General features: G+C 43.7%; 1 protein-coding gene across 4 annotated transcripts in view; it reads left to right on the top strand.

Moving 5' to 3' along the window:
• Positions 1–11,180, top strand: part of MAPRE2 (microtubule associated protein RP/EB family member 2) — a 169,426-nt gene extending 158,246 nt beyond the window's left edge. For 3 of the 4 annotated variants that reach the window (XM_010586772.3, XM_064294616.1, XM_003406743.4), the window contains one exon: positions 9,637–11,180. In XM_010586772.3, the coding sequence (XP_010585074.1) occupies positions 9,637–9,711 (75 nt within the window). In that variant the 3' untranslated portion in view covers positions 9,712–11,180. Of the gene's footprint in view, positions 1–1,250; positions 3,762–9,636 lie in introns of those variants that run through there. The other variant, XM_064294615.1, reaches the window with a different exon arrangement.
• The last annotated feature ends 5,438 nt before the right edge of the window (positions 11,181–16,618 follow it).

The raw sequence follows: 16,618 nt of genomic DNA, 5'->3' as shown, positions 1-16,618 counted from the left end.
TCTGCTGTTCATGTTCTGTTTACATTATCTTATTTCTCACTGTAACCACATCCCTGGGACGTGACAGTACTGTTGCTCTCTCCAGCTGACAGATAAAATTACTTGCCCAATGACGCAGTTAATAAGCTCCAGGACTAGGATTTGAACCTAGGTTTATCTGACTCAGAACCCAAGATCTTAAGAATTATGTTACCTGCCTCTCAGCATATTGGGTGCCATGGAGAAAGAAGAAAAAGGTAGTACCATTTGGGGGCAATGGTGAAATAGACATTGTCTCTTTGACAGTATTGAGTTGAACAAGCTCTGTGGTGTTCAAATTCCTACCGAGCTTTTCTCCAAATAACTCCCCTTATCTCATTCTGCTGGTTTACACCTTCAAAAATGTTGCCTTGGTCTCTTTCTCTGAGCATTCATCTATTTAAGTCAATATCCACAGAGGAATTCCGTTTTTTTGTTGTTGATTTTTCTGGCTACTTAGTGGCTTTTTTAAACCCATCTTTGTTGTCGCTCTGGCACTGTGCAAATACCATCAAGTAAAGAGAAGCATGGTAAAGAGAGAAAGACTGCGTCGTTACATTTAAGTGTATGCTACAAAAAAAAAAAAAGCAAACCCCTTGCCATTGAGTTGATTCTGACTCATAGCGACCCAGTTGGACAGAGTAGAACTGCCCCATAGAGTTTCCAAGGAGCACCTGATGGTTTCGAACTGCCAGCCTTTTGGTTACCAGTCAAATTCTTAACCGCTGTGCCACCAGGACCTCAAATGTATGCTAAGGAGTTTCAAAATCCAAGAAGAGAATTACTTAGAGGCAGTAACTAGGCAATTGAATCTAGAAGGAAAAAAATAGACGTAACCACACTGTATGTGTGGGTTATCAGAGCAAAATTTTCAAACACAGGTGCTGGCCTAATTTTTCTAGTTTTAGGATATATTTTACTGCACCTCTGTATCTGGGCAACTGCAAAGGAAACAAATCAGGCTCTACTGAGTTTTTTTATAGAGAATAAGCCTTTTGATCCAGAATATGGGAGGTGTCCCTGTTTAGAAAGTGACTGGACCCAAATTTTTTTAAACCTTGGTTTCTCTATAGAAAGAAGGGGAAGAGTGTCTGCCCCACGCCTGGACACGGTGCCTGGTTCTTTCCATATACTGACTGTGCGTAGATGTGTGCATACTTGACTTCTTCGGAAGTGGATGCAAAGAGACTTAGAAACAGCTAGCCTCCTTTCCTTTCTGCTTCCCTACCTAGAGATTCCAGAAACCATCCTGGACATCTTAAAGCCTCCAAGCATTTGCCTTCTTCCCTGAGAATAATGAATCTTGTTTCTATGGCCACCTCCCAAAAGCATAACCAGGTTTACCATTGGGGGGAAAAAATCAAAGTTGCTGTTGAGTCAGTCTAACTCATGGCAACCCCAAGTGTGTCAGAGTAGAACTGCGCTCCATAGGATTTTCATGGCTATGACTTTTCAGAAGCAGATTGCTAGGCCTTTCTTCCAAGGTGCCAAGGTTCAAACTGCCAGCCTTTCGGTCAGTAGTCAAGCATTTAACTATTTGCGCCACCGTCGGGGAGTGAACCTTCAAAGAGCTTCTCCCCTTGCCCACTTTGACCTGTATCTCGTGGCCTGAGAAGTCATGACTTTTGAAAAAAACTGCTCAGTGGTTGCTCTGCCACTGCACCCACCCCACCCCCTCCACTGTGAAGCTTGTTCCTGACACTGGATCCAGTTTTCAGGCCATCCCCTCACTTCAGTGGTAAGTGTATGTGTGGTGTATGTGGTGTCTGGGAAGAAATGCCAATACTGTGTTTGGGATGCCATTGAAATGACTGTGTACACAGATCTGAGAGAACAGGGATTTCTGAGAGAACAGGGCCCTTGTGGAGATCGGAACGTTGCGAACGTAATGCAGGCACAAGAGCTGAAGAATTCAGGCTGAATTACAGGGCATGCTCTTCACTTACACGGATGAATGTATCAACACTGCATTTACATTTCAGGCGGAGGTGTTTGCTGGAGGGGATTTCTTCCCCTAACCCTTTCTTCGGTGATGGCTGATCTCTGAATTTTATCATCAAACAACCCTAGAATATCATAAGTTTGGAAGATGTAGAAATCCAGAAAGGAATTTTGAGTAGTGGAATTAAACAGGCAGTTCAACTTCCAGTTGTAGAAACATAATGGAAGTTTCTAGAGCAAATCACCAACCAGCAGTCCAGTACCTCGTTTATCATTTGCATTATCTTTTCCTTTAATATGTTACTTGGGGACCACAGGTGTCTGGACTTAGTCACTGGGCAACAGTAGTTCCCTTGTTGGTCCTGTCAGCTGAGGAGCACCTGATGGTCAACAGTTGCCCATTTCCTAAGGGTCTGTCTTGGAAACACTGTTAAAATGACCTAAGGATTGTGTTTCTCCCTTAGCCAGTGCTTATTAGATATAGCCTGTGTTTCTGTTGCTGGGAATATAGAAAGAGGAGACAAGCCCTGCCCTTGGAAGAGTTCACAGTCCTAGGGAGGAGATGGCTTATAATAAACGAGGTAATAGAGACATATATCAGTTTGTGTGAATATAGCCTGGGGGACAAGCAAAGACTTCAGAGAAGATGACATTTGCGTTGGGTGTTGAAAGATGACTAGGAATGTCGACAGGTATAGAGCTAAGACAGGGAGGGTACTTCCAGGTAGGGGAAACAGCTTGAAGTAAGCCGAAAGGAAAGTGTGGGGCAGCTCAGAGGACGGCAGCCAGGTGGCAGTGGTGGGAGATGAGGCTATTGAGTGCCATCTCCTAAGTTTAGGAAGTAGGGGGCCTCGCAGCTTCTTCAGGGCCCCCTCTCTTTTTGCCTCCTTTGCCTCCCACGGTAGCAATAGCCTTCTTCAATATTGTTTTCTGACTTGCCTCTCTTTCTAGTGATTATAATAAGAAACTATGACACAGTCACTCTCAACTAACATCTAGAGGGATGTGATGGAGTGATATACAAATATTTGAATTTACCAAATAGGTGGCACCCCAGTGCCTTAGCACCATATTTGGCATAGATTTTGCCTGGCCTCCTACTTACATGTGCATTTACATTCTTTGTTCTTGTACGGGGCGTAAGAAAAGATCATTTTTGTCTGGGAGCCTACAATAGCATTGTGTGGGCTGAGAGCTCTCAGTTGTGATATGTAGCATAGTCTCCTCCAAATTACACATGCGTGCTTCAAGATTTGCAGACTGCCTTCACTTGCACCCCAAACAGGAGCAATCCTTTAGTAACTTGGGTAGTTGGCTTGTTATTCTAGTGTTGCCCCAAGCAGCGTGGCCTGGGAGCCACAACTCCTGTAGGTGTATTATATCATGGGTGGTGTCCAGTGAATGGGACTTCAGCCTAGTGTGTGTGGGGATCTGCCCTCGGCCAGCTAGAGAGCACAGAGCCATGGACAAGGACACTGAACCCACTTCCTTGCTCAACAAGTATGCAAGGGGGTCTGAGGAGGGGCTGAGTGTAGTACGTGCCTGGTCTCACAGCTTGCTGGAGGCTCAATGGTTCTTTCTGACTTCCAGTCCTGGGTTAACTCCATTAACCCACAGTTAACTCCCAGCTGTGACGGGAACACAGGAGATTCCCCATAAAATGTAAAGTAGATCCTCATTTCTGAGATCTTCCCATCAGCAGCCTAACACACAATTGCACAGAAACAATTATGCAAGAAAAGCATGCTTCAGACCAGCTGAAATATGAGTTGTACAATGTGGGAGACACCACACTAGCGTCAAAGGGTAAACAACACCCCGAACCCTTAAGGGGCCAGAAGCTTGGTTGGGGGGGCAGCCTTGTAGCCAGCTGCTGAGAACACACCCAGGCCACAGTGAGCATCTGACAGAAGCATAAGCCAAGGATGTGAAGCTTAGAGAGGTGTGATTAGTTCAGGGCGAAGGCAGTGAGAGAGGCTTCAAGGAGGAGAGACATTTTCACAATTAAAGGAGCACGGGACTGAGCAGACGGTGGGGTTTTGCCAGTCCACTCCGCTACATAGCTCCCACAGGCATTCTAGTTTCCCTCTTGTTCCCTGGACGAGAGGAGACCACTTACTGGAGAGGCCAGTGACTTTTTCTTTCTGTGATCTTAGCAAGGCATACTCCCCTCCTCCCCATGAGTATCTCACTGTCAGCTGAGGTGCTAAATTTCTGAGCAGAGAGGACCACCTGTATGTGTCCCAGCAGGGGACACAGGGGTTTACAGAGGATACTGTAGAAGGAGTGTGGTGCAGTGACCACTGTGGGGTCTAGGGGCAATCAGGCAGAGGGGAGTGAAGAGGGCCCCAGGGGCACTGAGGCCTCCCTGAGATTAAAGGACATCTGCGATTCAGGAATTAAGGAGTGAGAGAGTACCATAGGGCAGCGTGATGTGGTCAAGACAGTAGGAAATGAGACCTTAACATTTCAGAGTTGGAGCAGTTCCAGGTGGCAACAACAGGGTATGATCGTGGGCGTAGGAAGGGATAATGTTTTTTATTTCCCTGTTGTCTGACAGCTAGTGAGGGACAGCAACAGATCTGAACCCAAGTCTTGTTTGGTTCTGTCAAGTTGACTCCGACTCATGGCAACCCTGTGTACAGCAGAGCAAAACACTGCCCAGTCCTGTGCCATTCTCGCAATCGTTGCTGTGTTTGAGCCCATTGTTGCAGCCACTGTGTCAATCCGTCTTGTTGAGGGTCTTCCTCTCTTTCACCGACACTCTTTACCAAGCATGATGTCCTTCTCCAAGGACTGTTCCCTCCTGATAGCATGCCCAAAGTACATGAGGTAAAGTCTCAGGATCCTTGCTTCCAAGAAGTACTCTGGCTGTACTTCCTCCAAGACAAAGTTGTCCGTTCTTTTGTCAGTCCATGGTATATTCTATTTTCTTTGCTAACACCATAATTCAAAGGCATCAGTTCTTCTTTGGTCTTCTTTATTCATTATCCAGCTTTCCCATGCACATAAGCTGATTGAAAACACCATGGCTTAGGTCAGGCGCACCTTAGTCTTCACGGTGACATCTTTGGTTTTTAACACTTTAAAGAGGTCTTATGGGGCATATTTGCCCAATGCAATACATCGTTTGATTTCTTGACTGCTGCTTCCAAGGGTGTTGATTGTGATCCGAGTAAAGTGACATCCTTAACTTCAGTATTTTCTACATTTATCATGATTGCTTATCAGTCCAGTTGTGAGGATTTTTGTTTTATGTTGAGGCACAATCCATACTGAAGGCTGTATGCAGTTCTTTGATCTTTATCAGTAAGTGCTTCAAGTCCTCTTCACTTTCAGCAAGCAAGGTTGTGTCATCTGCATATTGCAGGTTATTAATGAGTCTTCCTCGAATCCTGATGCCATGTTCTTCTTCACATAGTCCAGCTTTTTGGATTATTTGCCCAGCATACAGATTGAATAACTATGGTGAGTGGATACGATACTGACGCAAACCTTTCCTGATTTTAAACCATGCAGTATCCACTTGCTTTGTTCAAACAACTGCCTCTTAGTCTGTGTATAGATTTCACATGAGCACAATTAAGTGTTTGGAAATTTCCATTCTTTGCAATGTCATCCATAATTTGTTATGATCCACACAGTCAGATGCCTTTGCATACTCAGTAAAACACAGGTAAACATCTTTCTGGTATTCTGTTTTTAGCCAAGATTCATCAGGTATCAGCAATGATATCCTTCATTCCATGTCCTCTTCTAAATCCAGCTTCAATTTCTGGCAGTTCCCTGTCGTTGTACTGCTGCAATTGTTTTAATTATCTTCAGCATAATTTTACTTGCATGTGATATTAATGATATTGTTTGATAATTTCCATATTCCATTGGATCGCCTTTTTTTGGAATGGGCATGAATATGGACCTCTTCCAGGAAGTTGGCCAAGTAGCAGTCTTCCAGATTTCTTGGCATAGACAAGTGAGCACTTCCAGCGTTGCATCCATTTGTTGAAATATCTTAATTGGTTCTCTGTCAGTTCCTGGAGCCTATTTTCACCAATGCTGTCGATGCATCTTGGACTTCTTCCCTCAGTACCATCAGATCATATGCTTCCTCTGGAAATGGTTAAACATTGACCAATTCTTTTTAGTATGATGACTGTGTATTCCTTCCATCTTCTTTTGATGCTTTCTGCATCATTCAGTATTTTGCCCATAGAATCCTCCAGTATTGCAACTTGAGGCTTGAATTTTTTCTTCAGTTTTTTCAGCTTGAGAAATGCCAAGCATGTTCTTCCCTTTTGGTTTTCTATCTCCAGTTCTTTGCACATTTCTTTATAATACTTCGTCTTCTCAGACCTTTGAAATCTGTTCAGCTCTTTACTTGATCATTTATTTCTTCCTTTCGTTTTAAATACTCTGCGTTCAAGAGCAAGTTTCAGAGTCTCTTCTGACGCTCGTTTTGGTCTTTTCATTCTTTCCTGTCTTTGTAATGACCTTTTGCTTTCTTCATGTATGATGTCCTTGATATCATCCCACAACTTGTCTGGTCTTTGGTCAGTAGTGTTCAGTGTGTCGAATCTATTCTTGAGATGGTCTCTAAATTCAGGTGGGATATACTCAAAGTCGTACTTCCATGGCCTCTTCTGAATCCAGCTAGAATTTCTGGCAGTTCCCTCGTGGACTTGTTTTAATTTTCTTCAGCTTCAAATTGATTTTGCAAGTAAGCAATTGATGGTCTGTTTCACAGTCGTCCCCTGGTCTTATTCTGACTCATGATATTGAGCTTCTCCATCATCCCCCTCCACAGATGTAGTCGATTTCATTCCTGGGTATTCCATCTGGTGAGGTCCACATGCATAGTTGTCATTTATGTTGTTGGAGAAGTGTATCTCCAATGAATAGGTCGTTGGTCTTGCAAAATTCTGTCAAATCTCCGGCGTCATTTCTGTCACCAAGGCCATATTTTCCAGCTACTGACCATTCTTTGTTTCTGACTTTCGCATCCCAACCACCAGTATTTATCAGTGCATCTTGATTGCGTGTTTGATCAATTTCAGAAGTCTTTAATACAGTCTCCACGGTTTTTATTGTTGAATGTGACAGAGAGGGTAAAATTTTTAATTTCTTTTAATTAACTAGCTTCCAAAATGTATTCCAAAGGATTCACTCACTAAGAAATACTGATCATAGTTTAAACCTACAGTATTTATTATGTGCCAGGCACTGTTCTAGGCACATTACGTATATTAATCCAATGAATCTTCACAGCTCTGTTGCATGGATACTCTTATTATCCCCATTTTTACAGATGAGAAAACTGACGCAAAAGGCAATTAAGTTATGTTCCCAAGATCACACAGCTTGTAAATAGCAGAGCTGGACTGTGAACTCAAGAGTCTATACTAATAAACTTGACACTATACAGCCTCTCAGGAAATATGCGGTGTGTGATCTTGAGTATGGCATCCCTAGGTGGTGCAAATGAGTTAACACCTCAGCTGCTAACCAAAAGGCTGAAAGTTCAAGTCTACTCAGAGGTGCCTCAGAAGAAAGGACTGGCAGTCTGCTTCAAAAAAATAAGTCATTGAAAACCCATGGAACACATGTCTACTCTGATATACATGGGTCACCGTGAGTTGGAATGGACTCGACAGCAACTGATCTTGGCTGTAACACTGGTGTCGTTGCGTGCCATTGAGTCGATCCTGACTCATAGTGACCCTGTAAGACAGTCCAACTGCTCAATAGGGTTTCCTAGATTGTAATCTTAACGGGAGCAGATCACCAGGTCTTTTTTCCTGTGGAGCCAGTAGTAGGTTTGAACCAACAACCTCTCGGTTAGCAGCCGAGTACTTAACCATTGTGCAGCCAGGGCTCCTTGTAACACTGATAGACCGACCGGGTCATCCATTCTTGCATCACCTGTGACATTCTGCCTCTCCACACATCGTGTATTGAAGTCTGTAATAAATGAGATACGCTATGGAGATGAATGGGGTGTTATCCCTGACTGCCGTAACCTCTGGATCCAACAGATGAGGCCAGAAGGTTCAAAACAAACCAGATTACAGGTCAGAATTTTATAACAGGAAGAAAGAGAGTGCTGCAGGAGAAGAGAAAGCATACTGGCTTAGGGATCCAAGGAGATGATTGTACAGTATTTGCTCTGGATCTAGACAGGTTGTCTTAGACTAAAGAAAATAGGAGCAAGACAGGAGGAGGATGGCTTGGGAGAAGAAGTCAGTGTGCAGAGTGTGAAGCACTTGAGTGCTTCTGTGTCCAGATGTGTGCTCCTGGCTGCACCACAGAAGCATCTACCATTATTGGGAGGGGTGGGTGGTGTAGCACTTAGCCACTATTTGATTAGCTTTCTTCCCTCTGCTTGGGTAATAAAGAGTAAATTATTCTTCGTGAGATTAAAAAATTAAAGAATTTTCAGACGTCGCTGGTGAAGGTTGTCAAATCCCTGGGATTGGTATTCACGATGTGCTTCACTTGGTTAGGCAAAAGAGTGCATATGACGTTTGATGCCAAGTACAGGAGTATCTCACCCATCTGGTTCACAGTTGATAATCAGAAAGTAAGCAAAAAATGCCTTAAATGCCCTAAAGAAATGTCCCAAAGTCTTTGAGCTAAAGCTCTATTGAGAGAGGGCTCCTTGCCCAGTGAAGCCAATAAAACTTGGCTATTGTCCTTACCGACTGTAACAAGCTTGCTTATCTGGTATGTAAGCCTACATCAGATGAGTAACCAGTTATAGGGACTAGTAAACGCAGAGGGAGCACTGGTTATGTGTTTGGCTGCTAACCAAAAGGTTGGCCATTCAAACCCACTAGTGGCTGCTCCCATAAAGATTATAGCCTAGGAAACCATATGGGGCAGTTCTACTCTGTCATATATAGGGTCACTATGAGTCGGAAGAGGAGCCCTGGAGATGCAGTGGTTAAAGTGCTAGGCTGATAACAGAAAGGTCATCGATTTGAACCCACCAGTCCACTCTGTGGGAGAAAGATGTGGCAGTATGCTTTCCTAAAGGTTTACAGCCTTGGAAACTCCATGGAGCAGTCCTACTCTGTCCAGTAGGGTCACTGTGAGTCGGAATCAACTTGATGGCAGTGGGTTTGGATAAGTTGTAATGGACTCGATGGCACACAACAACAAGTACAGGCAGAACCTCTACCAGGGGAGAAGAGTGACGGCAGGAGAGGAGACAGGAAGCCGATGAGAAGCCCAGCATCATGGGCCTTGTGTGTAGGGGTAACCATTGGACACGCCGCAGAGCCCTGGGGCTGTACTGGTGTGTGTCGCAGCAGGTTAATTCATGTCTGTCAAGATGATCTTGAGTCATTGTGTCTGGTTTATGCTTTTTCAGGGGGTAGAAATGTATGTAATATTTTCCATGGAGGTTTCCTTCCAAAATGGTTCGAATAAAAGCTTGATGATGTGGTCTTTTAAGCCCGATGACTGTTCTCTCTAGAGTGATTCACTCCTTGAAGGAGCAGGGTAGCTAAGGCATCCCTGTGTGTGTATTGGTGGCTGGGAGCTGGGAGAAACTTGCATGACAAGTTGTGCCTAAGCTTGGTGCTCTCCACAGTCGTGAGACACCACACTGGGCTGTGAACACTGCAGGCCTCATAATCGGTCAGTTATTTCAGCGGAAACTTCTCCCTTGCCCCGCAGGAGGGCCACACAGAAGAGCCGGAAGCAGAGGAGCAAGTCCACGAACAGCAGCCGCAGCAGCAGGAAGAGTACTGAACCATCTCAGCAGCTCTTGACACTTCCATTTTGTGTGAGAACTTTTCTTCTGAAGAATTGGAACATGTGTGGCCTCAAGCTCAACAGAAACCAGTTGTCCGATCTGCCGTTACCAACAACACACTGTCGCATCCGCCAGCCACTGCGCTCAGTTCCCATTTACTTTGCCAAGATGCGCTAGCAGATGGCGGTGCAGGCCGTCTACCTGAGAGATCGTAGGGTCACATACCTTCAACTTCACCACTTGGCTGCTTCAGATTGGTTCTGCTCTTTTCTTCATTTCTGTCCAGAACAACCCTCCCTGCAGTTCTACCACCTCCCCCCACCCCTTTTTATCCTGGTGTGAAACAGTGATAATTTGATTATGGTATTTATATTGGCATTTCTCAACCCAGTTTCACTAGATGTCACACACGCATTTGTGGTGCTTTGATGTTTGCAAGTCTAACCTCTGAACATAAATTGGGTCAAATAAGAAATTGGAACAAAGGGAAACAGATACTTGATATGAAAGCCATAACGACAGTGACTTGTTTCATGGGGGAAACTCAGGGTCAGTTTCTCTCTCTACTCATAAAACTAAGGGAAAAAAAAAAAAAGATTCAAAACAAGGACTTCAGAGCCCAGCAGTGTTCATTCATTGGCACGTTAGACCACCACACAGTATGTTGTTTGTTTTGAAAGACATTCACTCGAGGAAAACACCATCTCAACTTTGCCCTCTGCCCCACTACCCCTGCTCTCTCCCTGCCCCCCAGGTTCTCATGCTCCTTTCTTTCTCAGGGTCCTCTTTGGTGGGCAGCCACTCTCCCCACGATGCTGTCATCATGATCTGCAGTCCAAAGAGGGTTGGGTAGGTAGAGGTCCTCCTGCCTCTGTCCCTCCCATCTCTCCTTGGGTGGGTTTCCGCCCAAATCCTGGCATTCACACTAGGGGACTCATGCTAAAGAACGACTTAGGGTGTGCAGTCCTGACTTTCAGGGTTCTGCATCGTGCAGCACACTTTCTGGAAGGCTGGACATGAAGACCTTATGAGTAGAAACCTAATTCCAAGGGAAAGGCATGGTTCTGCATCTGGTGTTGACACTGGCATAACAGCACATACTCCCAGTACCTTCAGGACTGAGGAATTTCCCCACTTGAATATCAGGACCCTTCTTGTCATCAACCTTTGCTAAACAGTGGCAATTCATAAATATAAGAAACATTAATGAATTTAAAGCATTCCTTATTTTTTTAACTAATATTTGCACATTTTCTTAGCCTCTTTTGCAGATCTTTGCCCTCCCCCCTCCCCCCCTTTGACAGATGGTATCCCTTCCTGGATCATTCATTTCACTTGGTCTCTAGTTTGACTTTCACTTATTATTTGACTTAGCAGTTGCAACGAAAATAAGAAACAAGTGTGCCCACCCCACTTTCCGCTTAACTGAAAAGCAAAAATAAATGTCTGAATTATGTCTCACAAAGCTCTGACATTTCTTTATTAATTGATCGAATTCTGATTCTAAACTCTAGCATTGAAGCTTTTCACCAAAAGAAATCTTCTCAAAATAAATCTTTTGCAGCGAAGTGGTACCTATTGAGTTCTGTGTGGAAAAGGTTAACTTGTGTTTTTGAGGTCATAACACACTGTGCAGAATTGGACTGATGTTGTGTGGTGTTTGCTTCCCTTTCTTCTCTCTCCTGCTTGCTCTGCACACAGCGGCAGCTCATTTCTCTAAGGCTGGAAGGCCTGGCTCTCGGCAGTGACATCCTCCCACACCTGGTTCCAGGTAGTGGCTGTGCTATACGCAGCGCCATGCTTACCGGTACGTTGCCCTTCTGAGCCTGTTGCACTCACTGACTCTGTTGAATATGTCTTGCAAAGATGCACAATAAATGATTCCATGCAGACAATGTTTCCTAGGCAATTCTTTGCCTGCCCTGGGCATCTCAGTAATAGCCAGTGCCAGGTGGATGACCACCAAAAGCCCCCTCTCGTGTGGATGCCCATGAATGGCCCAGCAGGGAGTCAGGATTCTCTCTTCTCCAGAAACCACTGGATACTGTATTATTCGCATAAGGCTCACCCCTGACATTCACTGGAACCACCCCATTCTTCCCAGCTCCCCACCGTTCTAAGCTGTAAAACATACTGGCCAGAGATCCTGCAAAGAGAACTTTGCCCGGTCATGGGTATTTTATTCTCCTTCCTGAGGTTTTGGGGCAGACTGTCCATTTAGAGAAGAGCTATAAATCCTCTTTCCATGACAGTTTCAAACATTCTGCTATGTTCCATCCCAGGTGAAGTCATTGATGCTTTGGGGACTCTTAACAGCTCAGTTGCTGAGTCACTCCTTTCCTGTAGCCCCAGCCTCTGTACTCTCTTCCCTGGCTGCTCCTTTCTCCTCCATGACGAGGAGAATGAGGTACGCATCATTCTCGCCTCTTGGCATTCAGGACATGCTTTCCTCCATGGCCACCCGGCCCAGCAGGAAATCTCCTTTGGTATGCCCTCCTCCTCCCTCTCAGCAAGCCAGACATCCTTCTCAGTCCTCCACCCACACCCATCTGTCCGCTGCTTATAGCACGTCCACTACTAAAGTCAGATAGGAAGTGATTGAAGCAGGGGGCAAAGAAATAGCCCGTGTTCTCTCTAAGCAGAAAAGCAGAAAAAGAAAATACAAACACCCTGTTGACCCGAGAGAAGTAAACTCCAGAAGGGGACCAAGAACGCCTCCCTTCCCTGGTGAGTATTCCCATTATTCCGTTAAGGTTTAATATGCATTCAGATTACTTTTACTAAATAGTACACCATAAAGCTTTTGTTATATATTAAATGTAAACTGAAAGGAATGTAAACATATGTATCGTTAATTATAAATATAGATAAGTAATGACCCAGTAGATGAAAAAGTCTTATTCAGATGTATCACATTCATTTTACCTGACCCACTATTGTTGCATGATAGGATAGTTTTTTTGTCTCTGAATATGTGAATAACTTGACTTGCGTTTATCTTTTTACATATTTAATAATAAAAGTATATGTTAAAATCTGCTTGGATCTAAAGAGTCTTAATTTTTTAAGCTAAAGTTTTTTTTTTTTTTTTTTAGTGAGCACATGCATATGAATGGGTTATTCGTGTGGATTCACAGATCTCCCCACATTTTGTTATGACAACATGGGGGGGGGTGGGGGACCTTTTTAATTCATGGCATATGTTTCAACAGGAATTAGAGTGATGTTTGACATCAAATGGGTTTTTGTTTTTTGTTTTTTGTTTTTGACATCAAATGTAGCAGCTGTAGTACTTTTAAAAAACTTTTAAAAAAAGAAGATAAACCATTCCCTGGGGAAACATTGCATTCACAGGCAAACAAAACGGTAGCTCCTGCAGGTCCAGCCTGCTCCATCCGGACTGGATTGGAGTGGGCCAAGAGGAAACTGGGGGAGAAGGGGACAGGTGTTTTATGTAAAGCTTTGTAGCAGAACGGCCTGTGATTGGCAAAAGCGCTTTTTGAGTGTTTTTCCCCTTTTCTTTGTAAACTTTAAACAGGGGCAGTTTATAGACGTAAGATATAAGTGGAATCCATAACTTACAAGCACAGGAGTAGATGGAAAAAAATGTATTAAAACCAGCAGAGAGAGCCACCTGTAGAGACTGTAGGCCAGGTAACAGTCTATTGAACGCTTTGCCCTGGAGCCTGCAGGTTGCTGAGGTTCAGCCAATACCCTTTTTACCCTGGAGGGTGCCAGCCTTCCCTAAACTGCTTTCAAGCACCACCTAGAGGTCAGTTTTGTTTCTAGACTATCCTTGGGCAACTCTTCCATTCACTTGCCTTTAAGCACCTTTTTTTTTTTTTTAAGAGCAGATAAGTGGGAAAATAACAGAAGACATAAAGATCCCACAACTCTTCTCCATCTGACTTCATTTCTCCCCAGAATACTTGTGTGACAGACGTCTGTGACCCATCACCTGAGTTGTGAAATCTCGAGCTCAAAGCACATGTGTGTTTCTAATTCACAATCCCTGGGCTTTAAACATCAGTCTTACCCTTAGACATTTGTGCACCAATCAGCAAGAATACACGTAATTCATCTTACTTAAAAGGTACAGAGGTGAACGCCAGTAAACACACATCACTAATGGTTCAAATGTGGTAGAATAACATGTTCCATTTTATTAAGTCTGTGATCATCTCTAAAAATGTGTTCCTACTGGTATTTTGAGTGGTCTCATGAGTAAAGAGACCAAAAAGAAAAGTTAATAGAATTCCACTAATTTCAAGTTATAAAATGGTGGTTCTCTAAACACATACAACTTAGTTTCTGATCTTTCTTACCCCTCCCCCCAGTTAACTGCAAAGGTGCCCTGGTGGCACAATGGTTATGTGCTCAGCTGTTAGAAGTGGACAGTGGGAACCCACCAGCAGCTCCATGGAAGGAAGACCTGGTGATCTGCTCCCGTAAAGATTATAGCCTAGGAGACCCAGTGGGGCAATTCTGCTGTGTCGCATGGGGTTGCTATGAGTTGAAATTGACTCAATGGCAAACAGCATTAACTGCTAGAACCCAACTACTATGATCCTGAAGGCTGCTATCACTATTAAACATTGACTGGCCCAAATTCTCAACGCTAATGCGATGTTGCCAGATAGCTCAAGTGTCAGAGCATCTCACAGGATGCCTGACAACTGTTTTGTTGAACTGGAAACTCAGACGTTCTCCATTCTCTGGAAGAGTACTGGCTGCTTTTACCTACAGGAAACCTAAAACCAAATCCACTGCCTTCGAGTTGATTCTGACTCACAGCGACCCTGCAGGAAGGCAAAGATTAAATAAGGACTTTCAGATGGCACCAGGACTTCAGATCACATGACTGTCCACGGGCAGGCTGCTCCAAACTCCCAAGAGACCCCGTATGTTAAACAGGTTGCATTTGGTGACGTCAGGCTTGCTTCTGCGCAGGGCTTCGAACCTGTTTGCTCATTTCCACCCCAGGTACACTGAATCGGAATTTACAGTTTAACAGGATCCCCAGATGAGTGTTATATATAACTTCCTGGGAACTTGTTAGAAGTGCAAATCCTCAGTAGGGGTTTGAATCAGAACAAACCTGTTCAAAGCCCTGCTTCTGGGTTGGGTTTAGGATTGTAATCAAAATGGAAGGCCCAGCTGAAATTGCTTTGCTAGATGTCTTTTTAAAAAGGCATTCAGCAAAAAAAAAAAAAAATGCATTCAACTTAGAAATTTCATTCCACTAAAAGAAAATGTTTAGCATTTTTAGCTTGCCAATTTTTAATGTCTTAAACAGGTTTCTTGTGTTATTTTATAACTATTTTGTCAAGACTGGATATAAATTGTTATGTGTAACGACATTAATGAACCTTTGAAGTTATGATATTCAGTAGGAACTAGCCCAGTACCTAAATGTGTTCTTTTCCAGAGAATAAAGAAGCTAAGTGCACATTTCTTTCTGTGTAGCAAATGACCCTCTCGTCTTTACACTACAGTATTTCTTTAGGTCTTGAAGGTTATCTGTATGTCTTAGTTCCCTATTGCTGTTGTAAGGTCCTTGTCTCTTTCAACTTCTATAGTCCCAATGACCTCTGTTCCTTGGTGACCTTCGTGTGGCATCTGTCTCCCCCTATTTGTACTCTCTTGTCTCTGCCTCAGCTGCTCCCTTATAACTCAGAAATGATTAGGTTTAGGCCCTACCCCTACACTAATATGGTCTTATTAACATAAAGAAAACCCTATTTTAAAATGGGATTACATCCACAGGAAGAGGAATTAGGATTACAACACATCTTGGGGGGCGGGGAGGACACAATTCATAACATATAACAAAAACTTTAGATGAAGGTTTACAGAAAAAGCTTGCTTCTCGTTAAATAGTACACATATTGTTTTATGAAATCAGTTAACATCCCCACAACATGTCAACACTCTCCCTTCTCGACCTTGGGTTCCCTATTACGTGCTTTCCTGTCCCCTTCTGCCTTCTAGCCCTTGCCCCTGGGCTGGTGTGCGCCTTTAGTCTCATTTTCTTTTTATGGGCCTGGCTAATCTTTGGCTGAAGGGTGAACCTCAAGAGTGACTTCATTACTGAGCTAAAAGGGTGACCGCCCCACGGGCCATACCCTCTGGGTCTCTCCAGTCTCTGTCAGGCCAGCAAGTCTGGTCTTTTTTTTGTGAGTTAGAATTTCATTAACCATTTTTCTCCAGCTCTGTCCGGGACCCTCTATTGTGATCCCTGTCAGAGCAGTCAGTGGTGGTAGCCAGGCACCATCTAGTTGTGCTGGACTCAGTCTGGTGGAAGCCGTGGAAGTTGTGGTCCATTAGTCCTTTGGACTAGTCTTTCCCTTGTATCTTTAGTTTTCTTCATCCTCCCTTGCTCATGAAGGGACGAGACCAGTGGAGTATTTTAGATGGCCTCTCACAGGCTTTTAAGACACCAGACGCTACTCACCAAAATAGAATGTAGAACATTTTCTTTATAAACTGTGTTATGCCAATTGAGCTAGATGTTCCCCGAAACCATGGTCCCCACAGCCCCCAGCCCAATAATTCAGTCCCTAAGGGAGTTTGGATATGTCTACGGAGCTTCCCTGACCTTGCCTTGTATAAGTCGTGCTGGCTTCCCAGTATTGTGTACTGTCTTACCCTTCACCAAAGTTACCACTTGTCTATTTAGTGTTTTTCCACTCCCACTGCTTCCCTCCCTCATAACCATCAAAGATTGTTTCTTTTTGTGTGTGAACCTTTTCCTGAGTTTTTATAGCATGGTCTCATACAATATTTGTCCTAAAAAAAAAAAAAAATTAAGATCTGTTTATCTTATTCACTAAAATATTTTGGTCAATTTCCTGACCGTTAAATGAACCTTTAGACATTAGAGAAGTAGTGAAAAATTCCCAT

Source organism: Loxodonta africana, chromosome 11 (assembly GCF_030014295.1).
Source record: "Loxodonta africana isolate mLoxAfr1 chromosome 11, mLoxAfr1.hap2, whole genome shotgun sequence".
NCBI classification, from domain to species: Eukaryota; Metazoa; Chordata; class Mammalia; order Proboscidea; family Elephantidae; genus Loxodonta; species Loxodonta africana.
Note: the sequence above shows the minus strand (reverse complement) of the source record. Positions and strands in the feature narration are given on the sequence as shown.